Genomic DNA, 19,757 nt, shown 5'->3' on the forward strand with positions numbered 1-19,757 from the left:
ACCTGGGGCTCGCTGGTGGCACTCCGGCGCCCAGCCGCCCGAACACCTGCTTCCAGAGGTCTGGCCGGAGCCAGCAGGAAAGAGCCACACAACAGAGAAAGGGTAAAGGTGCACACTTTGCCTCCAGATCTCCTCTGGGGGCAGCCTCCCTTTTCCTTCCAGCTCTTTTGTCCTGTTCCCGACTGGCCATGACTTCAGGGTCCCTGGCCTAGGCTGTGGACTGTGAAAGTGACCACCTCGGAAAAGACCCATCACAGTAGGACTGAATTCAGTTTAGCAATGGCGATTCCTTTGATGTTGAGTCAACGAGGGCTCTAAGCCCATGGGCACAGGCACAGCCCCTTCCAGCTTTCCCAATGGGACCAGCATCCTTGATCCCAAGGTGTTTTGAGGTGACCCACAGATGTACCCATGGAGACATAACCGTGCTGGATAATCCAACGTGAGAATCTCTGTTCACCTCTGCTCACCCTCTTGTCCAGGAGTTTCAGGAAAGCAAGGACCCCTCCCTCCACGGGCATTGGCCCCTCTGCCCCCTCGCAGCTGCCCACAGAGGGTGCCAAGGCAGGCTCTGATCTCCACGGGAGATGGAGAGGAAGAGCTTGGGGTGCTATGAGGCCCCAAAGAAGCGGGGCCTGTCCTTCTCCATTGAGGACATCTTAAAGAGGCCAGCTGAGAGGAGTGATGTGGTCAAGCCGGAAGGGGCAAGTGGACAGGGCACCAGGCAGGCAACAGCTGCAGATTTCGGGCCAGAGAGACCCCAACAGGACCAGCCCAAAGGTAAGTGTCTTCTTGCCAATTCTTACCCACTCCTGGGTCTGCAAGCCCCAGCTGGGCTCAGGCAGAGAAAAAGCTGCTCTGTATCAACAGAAGAGAAGACTCCAAAATTCAGAGAGATGTCGGGTACTGGGCCAGTAGCCTTAAATACCTTTCTACCTAGCCCAGAAATGGAGCTGTTCTAATTCAGTCACCAAGGCCCAGTTCACTGCAGGACGCAGGGATCTGGGGCTTGTTCCTATAACCAGGCCGTAGCTGAGAATGCCGGTGACCATTTATTTATTCTGTGGTCGGCACCATCCTGGAGGCTGTGCATGTCTCTAACTTGAGCAGAAAAGTATAATTATCATAAACTTGACTGATGAGAAACTCATCTGTGAAAGAGAAGAGGCGGGTGGTGCCCCCAGGTCACACAGCCGCAGAGCAGAGGACCCGAGACCCGGCCGCCCGAACACCTGCTTAGGCTGTCGTGTTCTTTCCCTTCGTAAGCAGAGTTCGGCCTGCACGGCCTCTAGTGGCTGAAGCTCTGCCCCAAATCTGCCCACCCTGATCACACCCTAGGCCAGTGACCTCCCCAGGATTTACCCCCAAATAACAATGACCAGATCCCAGGCCCCTCCTTGAGGGCCAGCTTGAGGAGGGGACAGAGGAGGGAACATACATGTTCCTAGGATTCAGGCAACCGCGGTCAGTCTCAGCTCTCCCCCGGCCTGCCCGTTTCCACTCTGGCCTCAGCTTCATCTCCAGTGAGACAGCTGAGTGAGGGAGAAAATGAAGCTAGTGATGTCTTGGGGGTCCACTGGAGTCTGACCGGCAATGAGCCTGGAGTGTCCACAAGAGTGTCCTGGTCCTCTCTCCTTTCTAAAGCTTTAATCCAAGGAAAGGCTTCCCCGGCAGCTCAGTGGTAAAGAATACGCCTGCCAATGCAGGAGATGCTGGTTTGATCCCTGGGTCAGTAAGATCCCCTGTAGGAGGAAATGGCAACCCACTCCAATATTCTTGCCTGTGAAATCTCATGGGCAGAGGAGCCTGGCGGACTACAGTCTATGGGGTCACAAAGAGTCGGACGTGACTGGGTGACTAAACAACAGCAATCCAAGGGAAAGAAACTCAGGGAAGCCATGATGCCTTCTCCTCCCAAACACGGAGCCCCACTCCCTCCCCCAGGTAGAGTCTCCTAAGAGGGGGTTGGTGCTCACTGGTAGTGAGCCAAGGGAAAGAGTCTGCAGGGGGTGGGGGGTCATGTGTCCCCAGAGAGCTAGTGGGTTTCCTAGTAGCTGACCTTTTCAATAGGAAAGGGTCCCAGCTTAATTGTCAGAAGTTCATTAATACCTTCCAGTGAATTGAATGAGCAATGAGCATTCACAGGAACCATTCTACTGAGGGTCTGACCTGAGTGTCTCTTGCTGCAGCTACGTAAAATCTATGCCCATCCTCTCTGCTGCAGAGGAAGAGAGAGAGAGATCTTATTTCCTTTCCCAGAGCAGTTTCCCTTCCCCTAGCCCAACACTGGCTGTTGACAAAAAGGAGGCCAGTCATGCTAAACCTCCGCTGAAGCTGCTGGCATGTTCCAGGTCAGCTAGACCCAGAGGAGACACCCTGTAAGTGCTTGGGAAAACGGCAGTCATAAGATTGGACTGGGCTCTCACAGCAATGTGATGGCCATTGTTTCCATCCATTTGTCACAGTTGTGAGCCCCAGCTTAGAGCTGGTGAAACCAAGAAGAGAAGATAAATCACCTGCAAAAACCACACGAGTAGGTCACATTAGAATTGAACCCCAGTTGCCTGAGATCATCCACTCTAGATTATTTCTGAACGTGGCTAAAATCCATCCATCTCCCTGCTAGGCTGGAATTCAGCGTGTCTACTTTTTTGGCCACACCACATAGCATTAAGGATCCTACTTACCCAACCAGGGATCAAACCCATGCCCCTTACAGTGGAAGCGCAGAGTCCTAGCCACTGGACAGCCAGGGAAGTCTCAGGAATTCAATGTTTCTAAAGAGACTCATGAGGGTCCCTCTGGAGGTTTTCAAAATGACTTTGAAGGTGAGGAAGACAAAGATTATTTATGTCAATAGTCCTGTAATGATTTCTACACTAACCTTCTATTTATGATGCATGATACCAGTTACCCATTTATGGTCATGATATGAGGTTTTCTTTTAATATATATGCATTTATTTAGGGCTTCCCAGGTGGTGCTAGTGGTAAAGAACCTGCCTGCCAATACAGGAGATATGAGAGATGTGAGTTTGATCCCTGGGTAGGGAAGATCCCTGAAGAAGAAAATGGCAACGCCCTCCAATATTCTTACCTGGAGAATCCCTTGGTCAGAGGAGCCTGGCAGGCTACAGTCCGTGGGGTCACAAAAGAGTCGGACATGACTGAGCGGCTACACAACAACTGTCCTAGCTAAAAAGCAGACAAGGTGTAAATGAATGGGTATGTTTATGTTCCAATAAAATTTTATTTACAGTATGGGCAGAATGCCAGGTCTGGCCTCAGGCTGTAGTTCATCAACCCCTAAAGCTATTGGCATGACATTCAAAGTCCTTCACAGACCAGCCCTGCGGGTCCCCAGATTCATCCCCCATCATGGCCTGCCTGCCCTCACCCTCCAGGCACATGGAGCATCTCTCTCACTTCCAGTCTTTCAAGCCCTTTTATGTCTCCAAACTTTGCCCTTTAAAACCCTCATGGGGTGGGAGGTGGGAGGGGGGTTCAGGATGGGGAACACATGTATACCCGTGGCAGACTCATGTCAATGTATGGCAAAACCAATACAATATTGTAAAGTAATTAGCCTCAAATTAAAATAAATTAAAAAAAACAAACCCTCGCTCTTTCCCCTTCTTCCTCCCTTTCCTCTTCCTTCCCTCATCCCCTCCGTCTACATGAGCTTCCTTTAGCTGCTGTGCCAATTACCACAAACTGAATGGCTTAAAACAACAGAAACTTATCATCTTAGAGTTTCAGAACCAGAAGTCCAAAACCAAGATGTTGGTAGGGTTAATTCTTTCCAGAGGCCCCAAGGGAAAGCCTACTCAGTGCCTTTGTCCCACTGTCCCAGCTGCTCGTGGCTGCCAACAATCCATGATGTGCCTGTAGACACATCATCCCACACTCTGACTCCATCGTCATTTGGCCTTGACCTCAGGCTCTATGTGGTATCCCCCTCTCCTTTATCTCATCAGGACACATGTCATTGGACATAGAACCTACCCTAAATCCAGGAGAGTCGCATCTCAAGATCCTTGGCCTAATCGTACCTGCAAAGACCTTATCTCCATATAAGGTCACCTTCACAGATACCAGGTGTTAGAACTGAGATGTTTCTTCCTGAGGGGAAGACAATTCAATCCGCTCCATCTTTCCTCACTTCTTCATCCCCCTCATTTTCCTCATTCCCCCGCCTTCCTTGTCCCCTTCCCCTTTCTTCTCTCTTTCCCCCTTCCCTCCTTCCTCATCCTCTCCTCCCCACCGACGCTGCCTAGGACTAAAGACAGTGGACCTTCTGCTCTGCTCTGGGCCCTAGGAGAGGAAGCCCTGACTCAGGGGCCATCTTCTTGCTGTTCCTCTTCTTCTCTCACACTGTTCCATGCTCGGATGATGGGTTTTTATAAGTCTTCATAGATCATTTTTGGTCTCCATATGTAGAACTCTCAAAGTTTCCTTTTTCAGTTTTTAAATCCCTACTGTGTTCCTACAGAGTGTTTATTTCCCCAGATATGCCTTGTAGTGGAGCTTTCCTGGTGGCTCAGATGGTAAAGAATCCACCTGCAATGCGGGAGACCTGAGTTCGATCCCAACCCCTGGATCGGGGCATGGCAACCCACTCCAGTATTCTTGCCTGGAGAATCCCCATGGACAGAGGAGCCTGGCAGGCTATAGTCCATGGGGTCACAAAGACCATAGGATCATGGACACGACTGAGTGACTAAGCACATATGCCTTGTAAGGTGGTAGTTGGTCATCATTTTTTTGGCTAGAAGTGGCTCTTCTCCCTCTTACAAGACCAAGGACTTCGGCTACCTCTAATCTGGGCACTCTGCAGGTTTGCATTTAGGTTGGCCTTCTGTGTGTATTTTCACAGACATAAGCATTAGCTGACTTCCTCCTCAGTCCTTGGCAGGAAGGAAAACTAAACATGAGCTCTCCCATTGAATAGAAACAAGTTCTGTGGCTCTTTCCAGGTCACATCAGGGAACCTCCCCCAGTGTTACTAGCTGGTGTCATGTCTGGTCCCCTGCTTTGTCACAAGTATAAAATGGAAAGGAACAAGGGCAGGCTCCCTTTGGAGCCCTCCAGCAGGCTGAGGACACCTTCTAGACAGGACAGGTGGCTTGCAGAGAGGCACCTCCCAGGGCAGAATATACCAGCCTTTTCCCCCCATAGTGGTCCTGGACTTCTACGATTGCCTGTGCCTGCAGCATGCAAGGCACCCTCCTTGGCTTGGCATTCAAGGCTTTTCACTCTCCCCTTTAACAGTGTCATCTGCTTTCTCCCCAGTCCTCACTTCCATGGGTGTGGGAGCCTGGATCTTCTTCCAACCGCTGCTTTAGGATGACAAGGACAAGGCTCATTTCAGGAGTCTTAGCCCAGCTGCAAAGCCCCTGGGGCCTCTAGCTGAGCGGCCAAGGCCAATTAGCAGACCGCAGAGAAGGAGCAATCAAGGGAGGGAGCCAAGCACAAAGAAACATCAGTTTATAATTAGGTGGCCTAATCACCTGTGTAAATTGTGTATTTCTTATGATCAATGTGCTAAACGGCTCAGGTTTAATTAAGTTCTGCTGACTCAGTCTCTTTGAAGACCCAGTGAAGTGTGATCACAGCTCAAGCAATTAATAACCTGAAAGGAGCAACTTGAGAGAGGTGGCAGTTCCCTGCCTCCTTCATCTCACCTCTTCCCACCCTCCCCTGAGTGTCCTTGAATGGGGTTCCACACCCGCATTGTCTTCTCTGACCCAGGGCCGGAAACTCCCAGCCCTTTTCCACAATTAAGAATCATCCTGTGTGATGGGCATTCCACCCATGAACTGGTTCTTCCAGCTTCCTGTTTAATGAGGTTCCTTCTGGTTCCAAAATACTATGTTCGTTCAGTGTCCTGTGTTCTGCCTTCTTCTCTTTTCCATAATTTGTTTATGCTGTTCTTCCTGCCCTCACCAGCTTCCTCTCTCTTACCACCTACTATGGTCTATAACCCAAGCATCAGGCTTGCTGGCTCCCCTCCCTCCTTTCCTAAAGCAGCTCTAGCATTTGATGGGAAAACTGAAGTGTCAGCCTTCACCCTTCCTGAGCCAACCACTCAGCTTCTGCTCTTCCCCATCCCTGCTTCCCTGTGGACCACAAGCAGGTCACTCTGCTCTGCGTTACTGCCTGGAGCTCCAGGGCAACATCCTCTCCACTGGTCATCCTTCTCTCCAGGCACCAGCAAGGAGATGGGTGTGGGCCAGCCTTCCCTTTCTCTTACTTTTCCTGTAATTCCAGTTTCCCCAACACCATCAAATTCGGCTCTATGACCAATGGATACCCATTTTCCTAGAGATATGTGGCAATCAGAGGAAAGTGCAACACAAGGAGAAACTTAAAGTGAGGCCCAGAATATGACTTTTTCCAGAAACCAACGGGAAAACCTATAAGGGAGCCCTATCCAATAGAACTTTCTCTGATGATGGAAATGTTTTCTATCTATGCTCTCCAATATGGTAGCCACTAGCCACATGTGGTTGACCTATAACTAGTGTGGCTAAAGAACTATATTTTTTATTTGATTTGATTTGATTTAAATAGCCATAGGCAGATAGTGGGTACCATATGAACAATGCAGATCTAAAGAGTTGAATTTCTAATAAGGTCCAGCCTTGATCCTATCCTTATTTCCCTGATGTCAGGTTCAAGTCTATCTGTCTCCCAAAACTACTCTTCTGGTTGGGTGTCACTAGTCATATTTCAAGGACCCCCACTCACTGGGACCCCCACCCCCATCCGTTTCAAATACAGAGAAGGCTATGGCACCCCACTCCAGTACTCTTGCCTGGAAAGTCCCATGGATGGAGGAGCCTGGTGGGCTGCAGCCCATGGGGTCGCACAGAGTCGGACACGACTGAGCGACTTCACTTTCACCTTTCACTTTCCTGCATTGAAGAAGGAAACGGCAACCCACTCCAGTGTTCTTGCCTGGAGAATCCCAGGGACGGGGGAGCCTGGTGGGCTGCTGTCTATGGGGTCGCACAGAGTCGGACACGACTGAAGTGACTTAGCAGCAGCAGCAGCAGTTTCAAATAACATCCCAAGAAGGGTTGTATAGAGATAACCAGTGTTGACTACTGACACCCCAAGAACCCATGCTCAGTCTTGGGAGAAGGGCTTTGGCCCTTGAGTGCTTCAGGCTGGTCCACGTGGGGCTCAGCCTCCATCTCGCCAACCATGTATATTTTAGACAACCCTCTTTCTTTACAGGAGAAGTCACTACATCTGTTGGACACACACATATACAGCCTGTCACCATGATTGAGAGATCATCATCTCTCAAGAATAAACATTTATCCTGAGGATGTTTAGTTCAAAGTTAATGAGAATAAATATTTTTCTAACTGGCTCATAACTGACAGGCAGCCCGTCTCCGCAAAGTCAACAATCACATTATTTTGCTGAGGAGGGCTCAGATCCTTTTCTTACAACCTTATCTCCAGGTTATGTCCTTCTGATCCTCTAGGAAATAAGGGGAAGCTGTATTTGTCTTGTTAGCTGCTTCCCTAGTTACACAAATGGAAACTGGAGATAATTATTTTATTAAGGAGTCTATACTTAGTCATGGACACTTGTTTGCCTAAGTTTCCTTCTGGGGAAAAAGCAAGAGATGGTTTATTTTTGCTGATTTCTTAATAACTTTTTAAAATATGTATTTACTTAGCATTCTGACTTCTTAGTTGGAGCATGTGGGATCTAGTTCCCTGACCAGGGGCCGAACCCAGCCCCCTATATTGGGAGCACAAAGTCTTAGTCACTAGAACACTAAGGAAGATCCTATTTTTGTTATAATTTACAGTCTGTTTCTAATCCTCTGTTCTCCATGTTGCTTACTTTCCGGTATTCCAGCTCTACACCATACCTTTTTGGTTCAGTATCCTCTATTCCAAAGTTCTATATTCTTAGAAGAATCCCAGATGCATGTTATCCTGAACCTCTGTTTGCCCATCCAACCTGAAATCTTCCATTCTGTGAATTTTTTGGGAATTTTCTATAAAACTGCACTGTATCATTACAATTGTCTAAAACATTGACCTTGTGAATGAATGAATGAGATACTGTCAGCACAGCTTGTTCGTTTTTGTACTCCTGCAGACAGGCCCTCTGTGCCTAGCACAAAAGACATTCAGTACAGTCTCGGCAATGGATTCATACCTTCCATTTCTGTCTACACCAATTCTAGTTGGGTTTGGCTCTACCAACTTAAATGCATCACCAGCTCTAAATATAGAATAAATCTCTCTTTTTTTTAATTAAAAAGTACAGTGGACTTGAGGAGGGAAAGGGAGATAGAAAAGGTAAGAGATCAGATCATATCAGCTGGTTCACAATCCAACAGCTTCCTCCAAGGGGTAAATATGTTTGAAATCTCACTGTCCACAACCCCCAAGAAGCTTCCAAGAGTCAGGAAAATGAATAAAATTACTTTGAGGGGATAAAAAAAATGGACTAATAACAATGAGGGGTAGTTGGGAGGGGTGAGACAAGTGGCTCAATGGGTAGAGTGGCTGGACCTAGAGTCTGTCATAGAGAATGAAGTAAGTCAGAAAGGGAAAAACAAATATCATGTATTAATGTGTGTGTGTGTGTATGGTATCTAGAAAAGTGGTACAGATGAACCTATTTGCAAGGCACGAATAGGGACACAGACATAGGGAACGAACATATGGACACAGTGGGGTGGAGAGAGTGAACTGAATTGGGAGAATAGCACTGACTTAAGTACACTGGTGGTTTAGTCTCTAAGTTGTGTCCAACTCTTGTGATCCCATAGACTGTAGCCCCCCAGGCTCCTCAGTGCTTTACAGGCAAGAATACTGGACTGGCTTGCTATTTCCTTCCCCAGACATCAGTACACTACCATGTATAAAAGAGATAGCTTGTAGAAACCTGCAGTATAGCACAGGGAGCTCAGCTCACTGCACTGTGATGACCTAGAGGGGTGAGATGGTAGAAGTTTAAGAGGGAAGGGGAAATATGTATACATATAGCTATTTCTCCAATGATTTGGCCACTTGATGTGAAGAGCTGACTCACTGGAAAAGACCCTGATGCTGGGAAAGAATGAAGGCAAAAGGAGAAGGAGGTGGCAGAGAATGGGATGGTTAGATAGCATCACCAACTTAATGGGCAAGAATCTGAGCAAACTCCCGGAGATAGTGGAGGACAGAGAAACCTCATGTGCTGCAGTCCATGCAGGCGCAATGAGTCAGACACATCATAGCAACTGAACAACAACAGAGCTGATTCACTTTGTTGTACAACAGAAACTAACATAACATTGTAAAGCAATTATACTCCAATAAAAAATAGATTAAATAAAATCAGAGATTTTAAAAAAAGGGCAGACTATGGAAGGCACTTGTCAATTCTTAGAAATGCAGGAGTAACTCAGCCAGAAGTGTTATCCTCAGCAGAAATCTCTCCTTCATCCATCTACCTTTTGCCCAGCCAACTGGGCCCCAGGCAAGGCTGAGGCCAGGTCCTTCAAGCCTCCACCTGAAGAGAAAGAGAACTGCAGAGTGCCAGGGTGGATTTGGCCTTTGTGATTTGATCATTCAACCCCTCTCCACTCCTCCATTCTACAAATCGGGATACTGGGGCCCAGAGAGTAAATAAAATATGGCCCAAGCAAGGACCAGGGTCCTGGAGCCTCAACTCATGCTCAGTGCCCCTCTCACCACCTCCTTGCTTCCTGAGATGGGCTGCTTCTCAGTCCCGTTTCCCTATACCCCCTCAATCCAGTGACCTCTGCCACCCCCATCGTGTGTGTGTTAGTATTCTTGTGCCTGAGGGAGAAGGGCCTTAAGTAGCAAGTGAAAGATCACTATGACTGTTGAGATGGAGACTGTGGAAGAAAGGAAAAAGCTTTTTTTCTCCTTTTGCACTAGGTCCCACCTATGATGTAGCATCCCTGAGTGGGCCTGAGACTGGACAGGTGGCTGGAAACAGGCTGTCAGGGGCTGACTGCTGAGGTTTTTCTGTAAAGGACTAGATGGTAATTATTTTAGATTTTGCAGTCTCTGTTTCAGCAACACAACTCTGCCATTATAGCACAAAAACAGCCATAGACAATACATAAACCCATGTGTCAGGCTGTGTTTCAATAAAACTTTATTTCTAAAAACAGACAGTGGGCCAGATGTGACCCCCAGGCTGTGATTTGCCATTCCTTGTTACAGACAAGGGAAATTTGCTTGAAGGCATCTGAGCAGCAGAAAGGACGATCAAAGAAGTTTCTAGAAGGTCATTTTGGCCACACTGTCCAGAATGGATAGAGGGAGTCAACCTAGGGGGAGGGTTTCTAGGAGAGAGAACATTGTAAAAGTCCAAGCCTAAGAAGCCAGAGGCCAAGTAGTGGCAACATTGGTTTAATGGGTACAACAAGGCAGCACAAAAGCTTCACTGAGACGAAGGTCACTAACCTAGCTTGGACCCTCCTCCCTCCAGAGGGGAAGAAGGGTAAGCGGAGGCTCCGAACCACCTTCACCACAGAGCAGCTGCAGGAGCTGGAGAAGATCTTCCACTTCACTCACTATCCTGACATCCACGTCCGCAACCAGCTGGCAGCCAGGATCAACCTCCCGGAAGCACGTGTGCAGGTACAACCATCCCCACCCTCAACCCCCCTCCTCAATGCCCTTGGAGGCATGGGTGAGACCCCAGGTACCCTGCACCCTCTGGGACTGCCCCATCTGAAATTTTCCATTGGCTTTATCCCATGAATACAGTTATTTTGTCCAAATATCATTTTCCAGGAAATGAGGTCACCATAGTTATAAGATAGACGCTTTCTCTCCCTGGAGAACAGATGTGGAGGGGGTTTTATGATGATGGCCATTGGCATCTGCTGCACTCCCTTCTTCTCCACTTTCCTGTAGTTCCAAAGCATTATTCACCACGCAGCCTCAAAACAGGTCTTGACAATCTAGACTAGGGCTCAACAGACTTCTTCTGTAAGGGACAAGGTGCTAATTATGTTAGGCTTTGTGAGGCCATATGGTCACTGTCATAACTATTCAGTTCTGCCCTTGTAGCACAAAAATAGCTATAGTTTACAACGTACAAACAAATGAGCATGTTCCAATAAATGTTACTGATGAGCACTAAAATTTGAATTTTGTGTCATTTGCATGTCACCAAATTTAGATTCTTTTTCCCAACCACTTAAAAATGTGTAAACCATACGTAGCACAAGGGCTGTACAAAAACAGGTGGGAAGCCAGAGTTAACCTGAGGTTAACTCTGCCAATCTCTGACTTGGAACTCATAGGTATCACTTTGGCAGCAGCACAGAGAAGTGGCAAAGACCCTCCATGGTCAGAGACCTAATCTGTAATCTGTCATTTCTTCCCCCCACCTGAGTGTCTAGGCTTCCTCTGTGGTTAGATGTACAGTAGTCCCTCACCAGTGGTATGTCCAACTCTCTTTGCACATCCCCAGTTCTGCAAGTATTGCTCTAGCAAATCCAAAACCAATTGTTACATATTTTCACTCTCTCTAAAACAGTTTTCTAAATCACTCTGCATTTTTTTTAACAAATATGATGGGGGAACTATACTCAACATCTTTTTTTATAACTTAATTTTTAATGAATAAAAAAATCTTTGAAAAACAAAAATACAATTTTTATTTTATATTAGGGTATATTTGATTTATAATGTTGTGTTAGTTTCAGGTATACAACAAAGTGATTTAGTTACACATTACATAGATCTAGTCTTTTTTTATTTTTTTATTATTATTTTTTTTTCACTTACAATATTGTATTGGTTTTGCCATACATCAACATGGACCTATTCTTTTTCAGATTCTTATCCCATATAAGGTTATCACAGAGTACTGAGCAGAGTTCCCTGTGATATACAGTAGGTCTTTGCTATCTATTTTATATACAGTAGTGTGTATATGTTAATCCCAATCTCCTACTTTATCTCTTCTCCTCTCCACCTTTCAATATCTTGTAATAACCTATAACGGAAGAGAATGTTAAAAAGGAATACATATATTTGTAAGTATACATAAAACTGAATCACTTTGCTGTACGTCTGAAACTAACACAACATTGTAAATCAATTATATTTCAATACTTTCTTGAAATATACAATGGACTTATTAAATTCAAAATCTTCACCAGGGTCCACATCAATATTCCACCCTTCATTTCACCCAAGCTTACTTATCGTCTGGTCAAGGCCCACCCCTGTGTGGACTTCTCCCCTTTTACTTCCCATTTGAAATCAGTCACCAACTAGGTGGGTAGCATCTACATCTAGTGTAAAGCCCAGAATTCAGCAGCTGTCTCAGCAGAATGATCAAGTACAAATGGCCATGTGTCACAGTCAGGGTGCCCATGAATACAGGCAACCCTCAACAGTGGATACCAGAGGGCCCACTGGGGTTGCAAACAGGTGGCCCACCAGCAGGCAAGAGCCCATGGATGGGTTTTCACTGATCTGCATGGTTTTTAAATCTCAGAGCTTTCACAAAAAAATCAAGATTTCTGCCTTAGAAGTTGGATGAAGCTGCAGCGCTGGCCTCACATTTCCACATGGTGGCTATTGGCTGAGGCTGAGACGCTGCCCCCTTCAGCCTCTGTTCACCCCGCGGACCCCACCACTCCCAGTTGTAGGGCACCCTGCTGGTTCACACTCCCTCCTATGAGCCCCCCAGCCCCTGTAGGCATGGAAGGTTGTGACCTCAGATCCTCTCTCCCAAGGCAGATCAGATCCAAAGAAATCGTGGCTGCCGTTGACCTTTACAAACTGTAAAGGGATGGTCCCTTGGAAGGTGCAGTCATCATGTATTTTAAGGAGAGGAACTGGATGGAGAAAAGCCCCTTTGCTTATCTCCATCCTCTCTCACCTTCATCTCAGATCTGGTTCCAGAATCAGCGAGCCAAGTGGCGGAAGCAGGAGAAGACAAACAGCCTTGGGGCTTTGCAACTGCCGAGTGAGGCCGGCTTGGCCCCATCCACAAACCCGGACGTGGCCGTGAGTGGCTGGGGGCGGGGTCACTGTCTGGGACCATCTTATCCAGATTGGAACACCTCGGGGGCTCTGTTCACTGTTCAGTTTAGTTCAGTTCAGTTCAGTCAAACAGTAGAGTCCAGCTCTTTGCGACCCCATGGACTGCAATACGCCAGGCTTCCCTGTCCATCACGAACTCCCGGAGCTTACTCAAACTCCCCTGTAAACACTGGAAATTTTTTTAGAAAAAGAGAGGGCATGGATGCCTGGGAAACCTGCTAGAAGTCTCTGCCTCTGTCCCCGTGTCCTCATCCACTGAATGACCATCACAGTCCTCTCCCTCTTCCAGGGACTGACTTGTATTACTTGTGTAAAACGTCCTAGTTTATGGAGCAGGGTCACAGAGTAAAGGGCGTTGTGTGGGAATGGAGCCCATTGGCTCCGGAGTCAGGCTGCCAAGACCGAGATTCGAATCGCAGCTCTGCCCTAAGCAGTATGTGACCTGGAAGAGTCATTGTGCCCCTCAGAGGACAGTCATAGATTTGATGAGGATGAAATGACCAAGTCTTGAAGAATGTCTGCCACACAGGAAGTGGTCGCTAAAAATTAACATTCATCGAGTCAACAAATTTGGAGTGTGTACCAGATGCTAGTCCTGGATTCAGATCCAGTCCTGAACATTCACTGGAAGGACTGATGTTGAAGCTGAAACTCCAATATTTTGGCCACCTGATGCGAGGAACTGACTCATTTGAAAATACCCTGATGTGGGGAAAGATTGAAGGTGGAAGGAGAAGGGGACTACAGAGGATGAGATGGTTGGATGGCATCACAAACTCAATGGACATGAGTTTGAGTAAACTCTGGGAGTTGGTGCAGTCCATGGGGTCACAAAGAGTCGGACATGACTGAGCGACTGAACTGAACAGAGGTGAGACAGCAGTGCACAAAATAGACAGTCCTGTGGTTAACGATTTGTACAAACCCACAATGACTCTATGAGGCAGGATTTTTAATTTATCCATTTTTGCTGATGCAGAAACTGGACTCTGAGAAGCAAAGTGACTTTTCCGAGACAAACAGTTGCTGTAAATGCTGGAATGAGGACCAGATTTCCTGGCCCCCCTGGGCAAGCACTTCTTCCCAGGTTGGTCTCCCTATCCACCCCAAGCTGCCAGAGAGTCACTGGGAAAGGCTGGAAAGTCGAGGGACAGTGTGGAGTAAAACTTAAAGCTGACCTCTCTCCTGGCCTTTCCTTCTGACAGGGCCCCATGCTGCCACCCCCTGCACAGCCCAGGCTGCTTCCTCTCACCAGGTGCTGTCCACGAGCTCAAGCCTGGCTCCCCACCCAGATTGCCTTCCTCCCATGCCACCCATGGGAGACACAGCCTCTGCCGGGCCCTCTCATCATCCAGCAGACCTGCATCCCTACATTCTGCTTTGTTCCCACCTCTGCACCCCAGAGGAGGCAGCATCTGTACCACCTCCATAACACAGACTGGACATCCTCTCCTGAGTGGAGCCTCTCTCCTCTCCAGGTGAAAACAGGTGGTGGGAAAGTGACCAGGTCTCTGGGGGAGTCAATCTCATGATTCAGAGATGACCCACAGTTCAGGAAGCCACCCTGAGCATGTCCTTCAGCAGGTTGCTTCAGATTCAGCAGCAAGGTGACCGGTAAAGGAAGCTCTCCTCTCTCCTGGCCAATGTGGCCCTCCTGCTTCAGACAACAGACGCTATGTGAGGTCTCAGGATGAGCCCTGGAAGGAAGAGGTTGCACTCTTGCCCCTGTGCTTCCTTTATGTGGTTGTGTGACCTCCAGTCAGTCGCTCGCCCCTCTGGACTTCATCTGTAACACAGGCAGTTGCACAAGATGACTCCTGAGCACCCTTCTGGCCCTTACCTTGGTGAGATGAACCATGATGAGAACAGAAGCACAGAGAAGGCCAAGGACAGGTTGTTTGTTCATTCACTCATAAGACACTTATTAAGTACCTACTGAGTGCTTCATAAATGGAACTGGATGTTGGCATGAACAACTGAGGCTCTACCCACAAGAGCTCAGTGCAGGATGACCAAAAGGGTAATGCTGACCTTCCCCTGCAGGCAGAACATTCGCTCAATGACCTTGCAAGAGGCCCACGACTAACACATTCTGTTCGGCATTGATATGAATGTTCTAAAGAGGAAGAGAAATACAGAAACATTTCTTTAAAACTTTAAACAGAATTTAGTGTCTTTGGTTATTCTGCCGAGCTATGGAGGGATGTTGTCATTTCTAGTTTGGAGGAAGGGAAAGATAGTAAGCTCTTGTCACAGTTCATCTTCCCAGGACATTGCAAGGGGTCCAGTTAGAAAGCCAGCCTCACTCTATGCTGAAAAGCCTAAGAAAGAGGGAGAGAAGGAGAAAGAGAAATTGATTTTTTTTAATATAAGGAATTAGCTTTCACAGTTATGGAAGCTGAAAAGTCCCATGAGCAGCAGTTGGCCAATTGAAAATGGAGACCCAGGAGAGCAGAGGGTATCAGCTTCAGTGTGAGACTGAAGGCAGAAGCTCCATGTCCCAGCTCAAAGACAATCAGGCAGAGAGAGCAAATTCTTCCTTCCCCCACAGTTTTGTTCTATTCAGCCCTCAATGGATTGGAGGGGGAGGGCCATCTGCTTTACTCAGTCTACTGATCACAGTGTTCATCTCATCCAGGAACACCTTCACAGACATACCCAGAATAATGTGAAGCTGAATATCTAGTTACCCTGCGGGCCAATCATGTTGACACACAAAATTAACCATCCCAGGCTCCATCCCCTTTCCTAGGCACATATCCTCCCTCCAAGCATAAGGGGTTCAGGTGACCAGAATGCCTCAGCTTCAGTACAGATGTGAATGTTGGTTTTAGGGGGCCACCTCTTCCACTCTAGGTGTTCCTTTTCCCCCAAGAACTATTTTCTTCTCTTTACCTTATATCTGTGGGGCAAATGAATCACTTTAGCACTCTTACCAGCTGTGAAAATTTGGGCAAGAGACACATCACCAGGACTTCCCTGGTGGTCTAGTGGCTAAGACTCCAAGCTCCCAATTCATGGGGACTGGGTTCAATCCCTAGTCAGGAACTAGATTTCACACACCACAACTAAAGATCCCTCATGCTGCCAACGAAGATCAAAGATCCTGCGTGCCGCAGCTAAGACCTGGTGCAACCAAATGAAAAAAAAAAAAAGAGAGAGAAAGAGAGAAACACATTCCCTATGTGTTCCTTGGAGAGCAAGTTTCTTGTCTCTGACGGTTTCTCTATTACATGAGTTAATAAGCATGTGCATGTGCATACTCAGTTCAGTCACTCAGTCGTGTCCGACTCTTTGCGACCCCATGAACTGCAGCACACCAGGCCTCCCTCTCCATCACCAACTCCCGGAGTCTACTCAAACTCATGTCCATTGAGTCAGTGATACCATCCAACCATCTCATTCTCTGTCGTCCCCTTCTCCTCCTGCCCTCAATCTTTCCCAACATCAGGGTCTTTTCCAATGAGTCAACTCTTCTCATGAGGTGGCCAAAGTACTGGAGTTTCAGCTTTAGCATCAGGCCTTCCAATGAACACCCAGGACTGGTTTCCTTTAGAATGGACTGGTTGGATCTCCTTGCAGTCCAAGGGACTCTCAAGAGTCTTCTCCAACACCACAGTGCAAAAGCATCAATTCTTTGGCACTCAGCTTTCTTCACAGTCCAAGTCTCACATCCATACATGACCACAGGAAAAACCATAGCCTTGACTAGATGGACCTTTGTTGGCAAAGTAATGTCTCTGCTTTTTAATATGCTGTCTAGGTTGATCATAACTTTCCTTCCAAGGAGTAAGCGTCTTTTAATTTCATGGCTGCGATCACCATCTGCAGTGATTTTGGAGCCCCAAAAAATAAAGTCTGACACTGTTTCCACTGTTTGCCCATCTATTTCCCATGTCACCCTGCTTATTTAACTTATATGCAGAGTACATCATGAGAAACGCTGGCCTGGAAGAAGTACAAGCTGGAATCAAGATTGCTGGGAGAACTATCAGTAACCTCAGATATGCAGATGACACCACCCTTATGGCAGAAAGTGAAGAAGAACTAAAGAGCCTGTCGATGAAAGTGAAAGAGGAGAGTGTGCATGCTCAGCTGTATCCAACTCTTTGCAACCCCACAGACTGCAGCCTGCTAGGCTCCTCTGTCCATAGGATTCTCCAGGCAAGAATCCTAGAGTCGGTTGCCATTTCCTACTCCAGGGGATCTTCCCAACACAGGGATCAAACTCCTGTCTCTTGTGTCTCCTGCAGTGTCAGGGTATTCTTTACCACTGAGTCATGAGGGAAGTCCAAATAAGATAATACATTGTGGTAGATGGTAAGCACAGGTATTAAGAAAAAAGTCATTGTACCAACTCTCCCTTCTATCTCCTTCAACTTCTGATCTTGACCAGCTATATTCATCCCAGACTATCCCAGGAGTTCTTAAACCAGTTTGCAGGAAGTCAAGGAACTCTGAAAAGAGTAAGCAAGATTGTGTGTGTGTGTTTATTTTTCCCAGGCAAAACATTCATTGTTTTCATCAGCTTTTCAAAGAGGTTTCAGCTAACAACAATAACAATAAAGGTTTCCTGTTACACATATCTGAGTCAGACCCAATAGGATCCTTTTCTAGCTGTGTGGACTAGAGGCATGAGAGAAATGAAAGGGTCATTTTTTTAAAGGTACTGAAACCTCATATTTCAGATTGAGACTTGAACTCATTCTCTTTTAATTGAAAGCACATACCTGGTCTCAGGACTTATTGAATCTCAAGTTCTTTATGTCTCAGCACAGAAAGAATGCAGTGAGAGGCAAAGTGATAGGTAAGAAGTGGATTTATTTAGAGAGACACACACTCTGCAGACAGAATGCAGTCCATCTCAAAAGGTGAGACTGGCCCTGGGAGAAACACACTCTACAGACAGAATGTGGGTCACCTAAGAAGGCAAGAGACCCCAAAATATGGGGTGGTTAGTCTTAATGGTGGAAGGGGGGGAGGAGGGCTTCCCAGGTGGTGGTAGTGGTAAACTGCCTGAGACGTAAGAGATGCTGGTTAGTTTCCTGGGTCAGGAAGATCCCCTGGAGAGTGGCTTGGCAACTGTTAGGTAGTTAGAATAGGAATACAGGAGTCCAAAATGGCAGTGGCTAAAAGACAAGGAAGGGAAAAGCCTGAGAAAATAAAACAAAGGAAGGTCAAAGGAAGGTCCAAGGACCAGAGTGAGGACATCAGGTAGAACAAACAGCACTCCTGGCTAGCCCAATTTACATAGGGAAGGCCCACGGGGGAGGAAAAAACATAAAAAGAGGAGCCAAAGGGCCAGGGCTCTTTCTTCTCTTCGCGTCTTTGGGTCGGCATGCCCTCACACCTCAAGGATGTATTTTCCTGCTATTTTCTAAATAAAACTGAGCTGTAACATGGATCTGTAACACTGATCTGAGAGCTATAACACAGTCTGTTCAAGAACTGAGAGCTATAACACGGTCTGTGACACACCGAGGGCTTTAATATCCATCGCTTCAAATTTGTGTTTAGATGAAATAGAACCAAGGAGATTATACTCACCTGACAGCAACCTACTAGAGTACTAGGGTCACAAAGACTCTGACGTGACTGAAGCGACTGAGCACACACAGCTTAATGGGCTGGGTCATTTCATAGGCTAGTGAGTGGGAGGATTATTCCAACTATTTTGGAGAAAAGTGAAAGTGTTAGTAGCTCAGTCATGTCCGACTTTTTACAATCCCATGAACTGTAGTCCCACCCGGTTCCTCTGTCCATGGAATTCTCCAGGCAAGAATCGTGGAGTGGGTTGACATTCCCTTTTCCAGAGGATCTTCCCGACCCAGGGATCAAATGCGGGTCTCCCACATTTTCAAGCAGGGAAAGGGATTTCCAGGAATTGGGCCACTGCCCACTTTTTGACCTTTTATGGTAGGCCTTGGAACTGTCATGGCTCTGCTAGGTGTGTCATTCAACCTGTGTTAATGTATTGTGTGTGTGTGTGTGTGTGTTAGTCGCTCAGTTATGTCCGACTCTTTGTGACACCATGGACTGTAGCCCACCAGGCTCCTCTGTCCATGGAATTCTCTAGCCAAGAATACTGGGGTGGGTTGCCATTCCCTTCTCCAGGGAATCCTCCCAACCCAGAGATCGAACATTGGTCTCCCTCATTGCAGGCAGATTCTTTACTGTCTGAGCCACCACAATGAGCATATAATGAGTCTCAAGTTCTACTGGAAGTCGAATCTTCAACTACCTTGGACCTTGTTAGCTCTAACCAATTCTGTCTCGTATCTTCAAGAGCTATGTCATTCGTTTAAAGGTTCTGCCCTGCCCCTCTTCCCTCCTGTTTCAGTTCAGTTCAGTTCACTCAGTCGTGTCTGACTCTTTGTGAACCCATGGACTGCAGCACGCCAGGCCTCCCTGTCCATCACCAACCCCCGAAGTTTACTCAAACTCATATCCATTTAGTTGGTGATGCCATCCAACCATCTCATCCTCTGTCATCCCCTTCTCTTCCTGCCTTCAATCTTTCCCCACATCAGGGTCTTTTCAAATGAGTCAGTTCTTCGCATTAGGTGGCCAAAATATTGGAGTTTCAGCTTCAACATCAGCCTGTACAATGAACATTCAGGACTGATTTCCTTTAGGATGGACTGGTTGAATCTCCTTGCTGTCGAAGGGACTCTCAAGAGTCCTCTCCAACACCACA

The 19,757-nt window shown here is 47.1% G+C and overlaps 1 protein-coding gene across 1 annotated transcript; it reads left to right on the plus strand.

The window, feature by feature from the left end:
- The first annotated feature begins 587 nt into the window (after positions 1 to 587).
- ISX (intestine specific homeobox) lies at positions 588 to 14,542 on the plus strand. The gene is given in 5 exon segments (XM_019959900.2): positions 588 to 780; positions 10,482 to 10,633; positions 12,908 to 13,024; positions 14,266 to 14,439; positions 14,441 to 14,542. Coding segments are annotated over 5 exon segments (738 nt in total).
- The last annotated feature ends 5,215 nt before the right edge of the window (positions 14,543 to 19,757 follow it).

The sequence above is a fragment of the Bos indicus genome, chromosome 5, assembly GCF_029378745.1.
Source record: "Bos indicus isolate NIAB-ARS_2022 breed Sahiwal x Tharparkar chromosome 5, NIAB-ARS_B.indTharparkar_mat_pri_1.0, whole genome shotgun sequence".
Taxonomy (NCBI): domain Eukaryota; kingdom Metazoa; phylum Chordata; class Mammalia; order Artiodactyla; family Bovidae; genus Bos; species Bos indicus.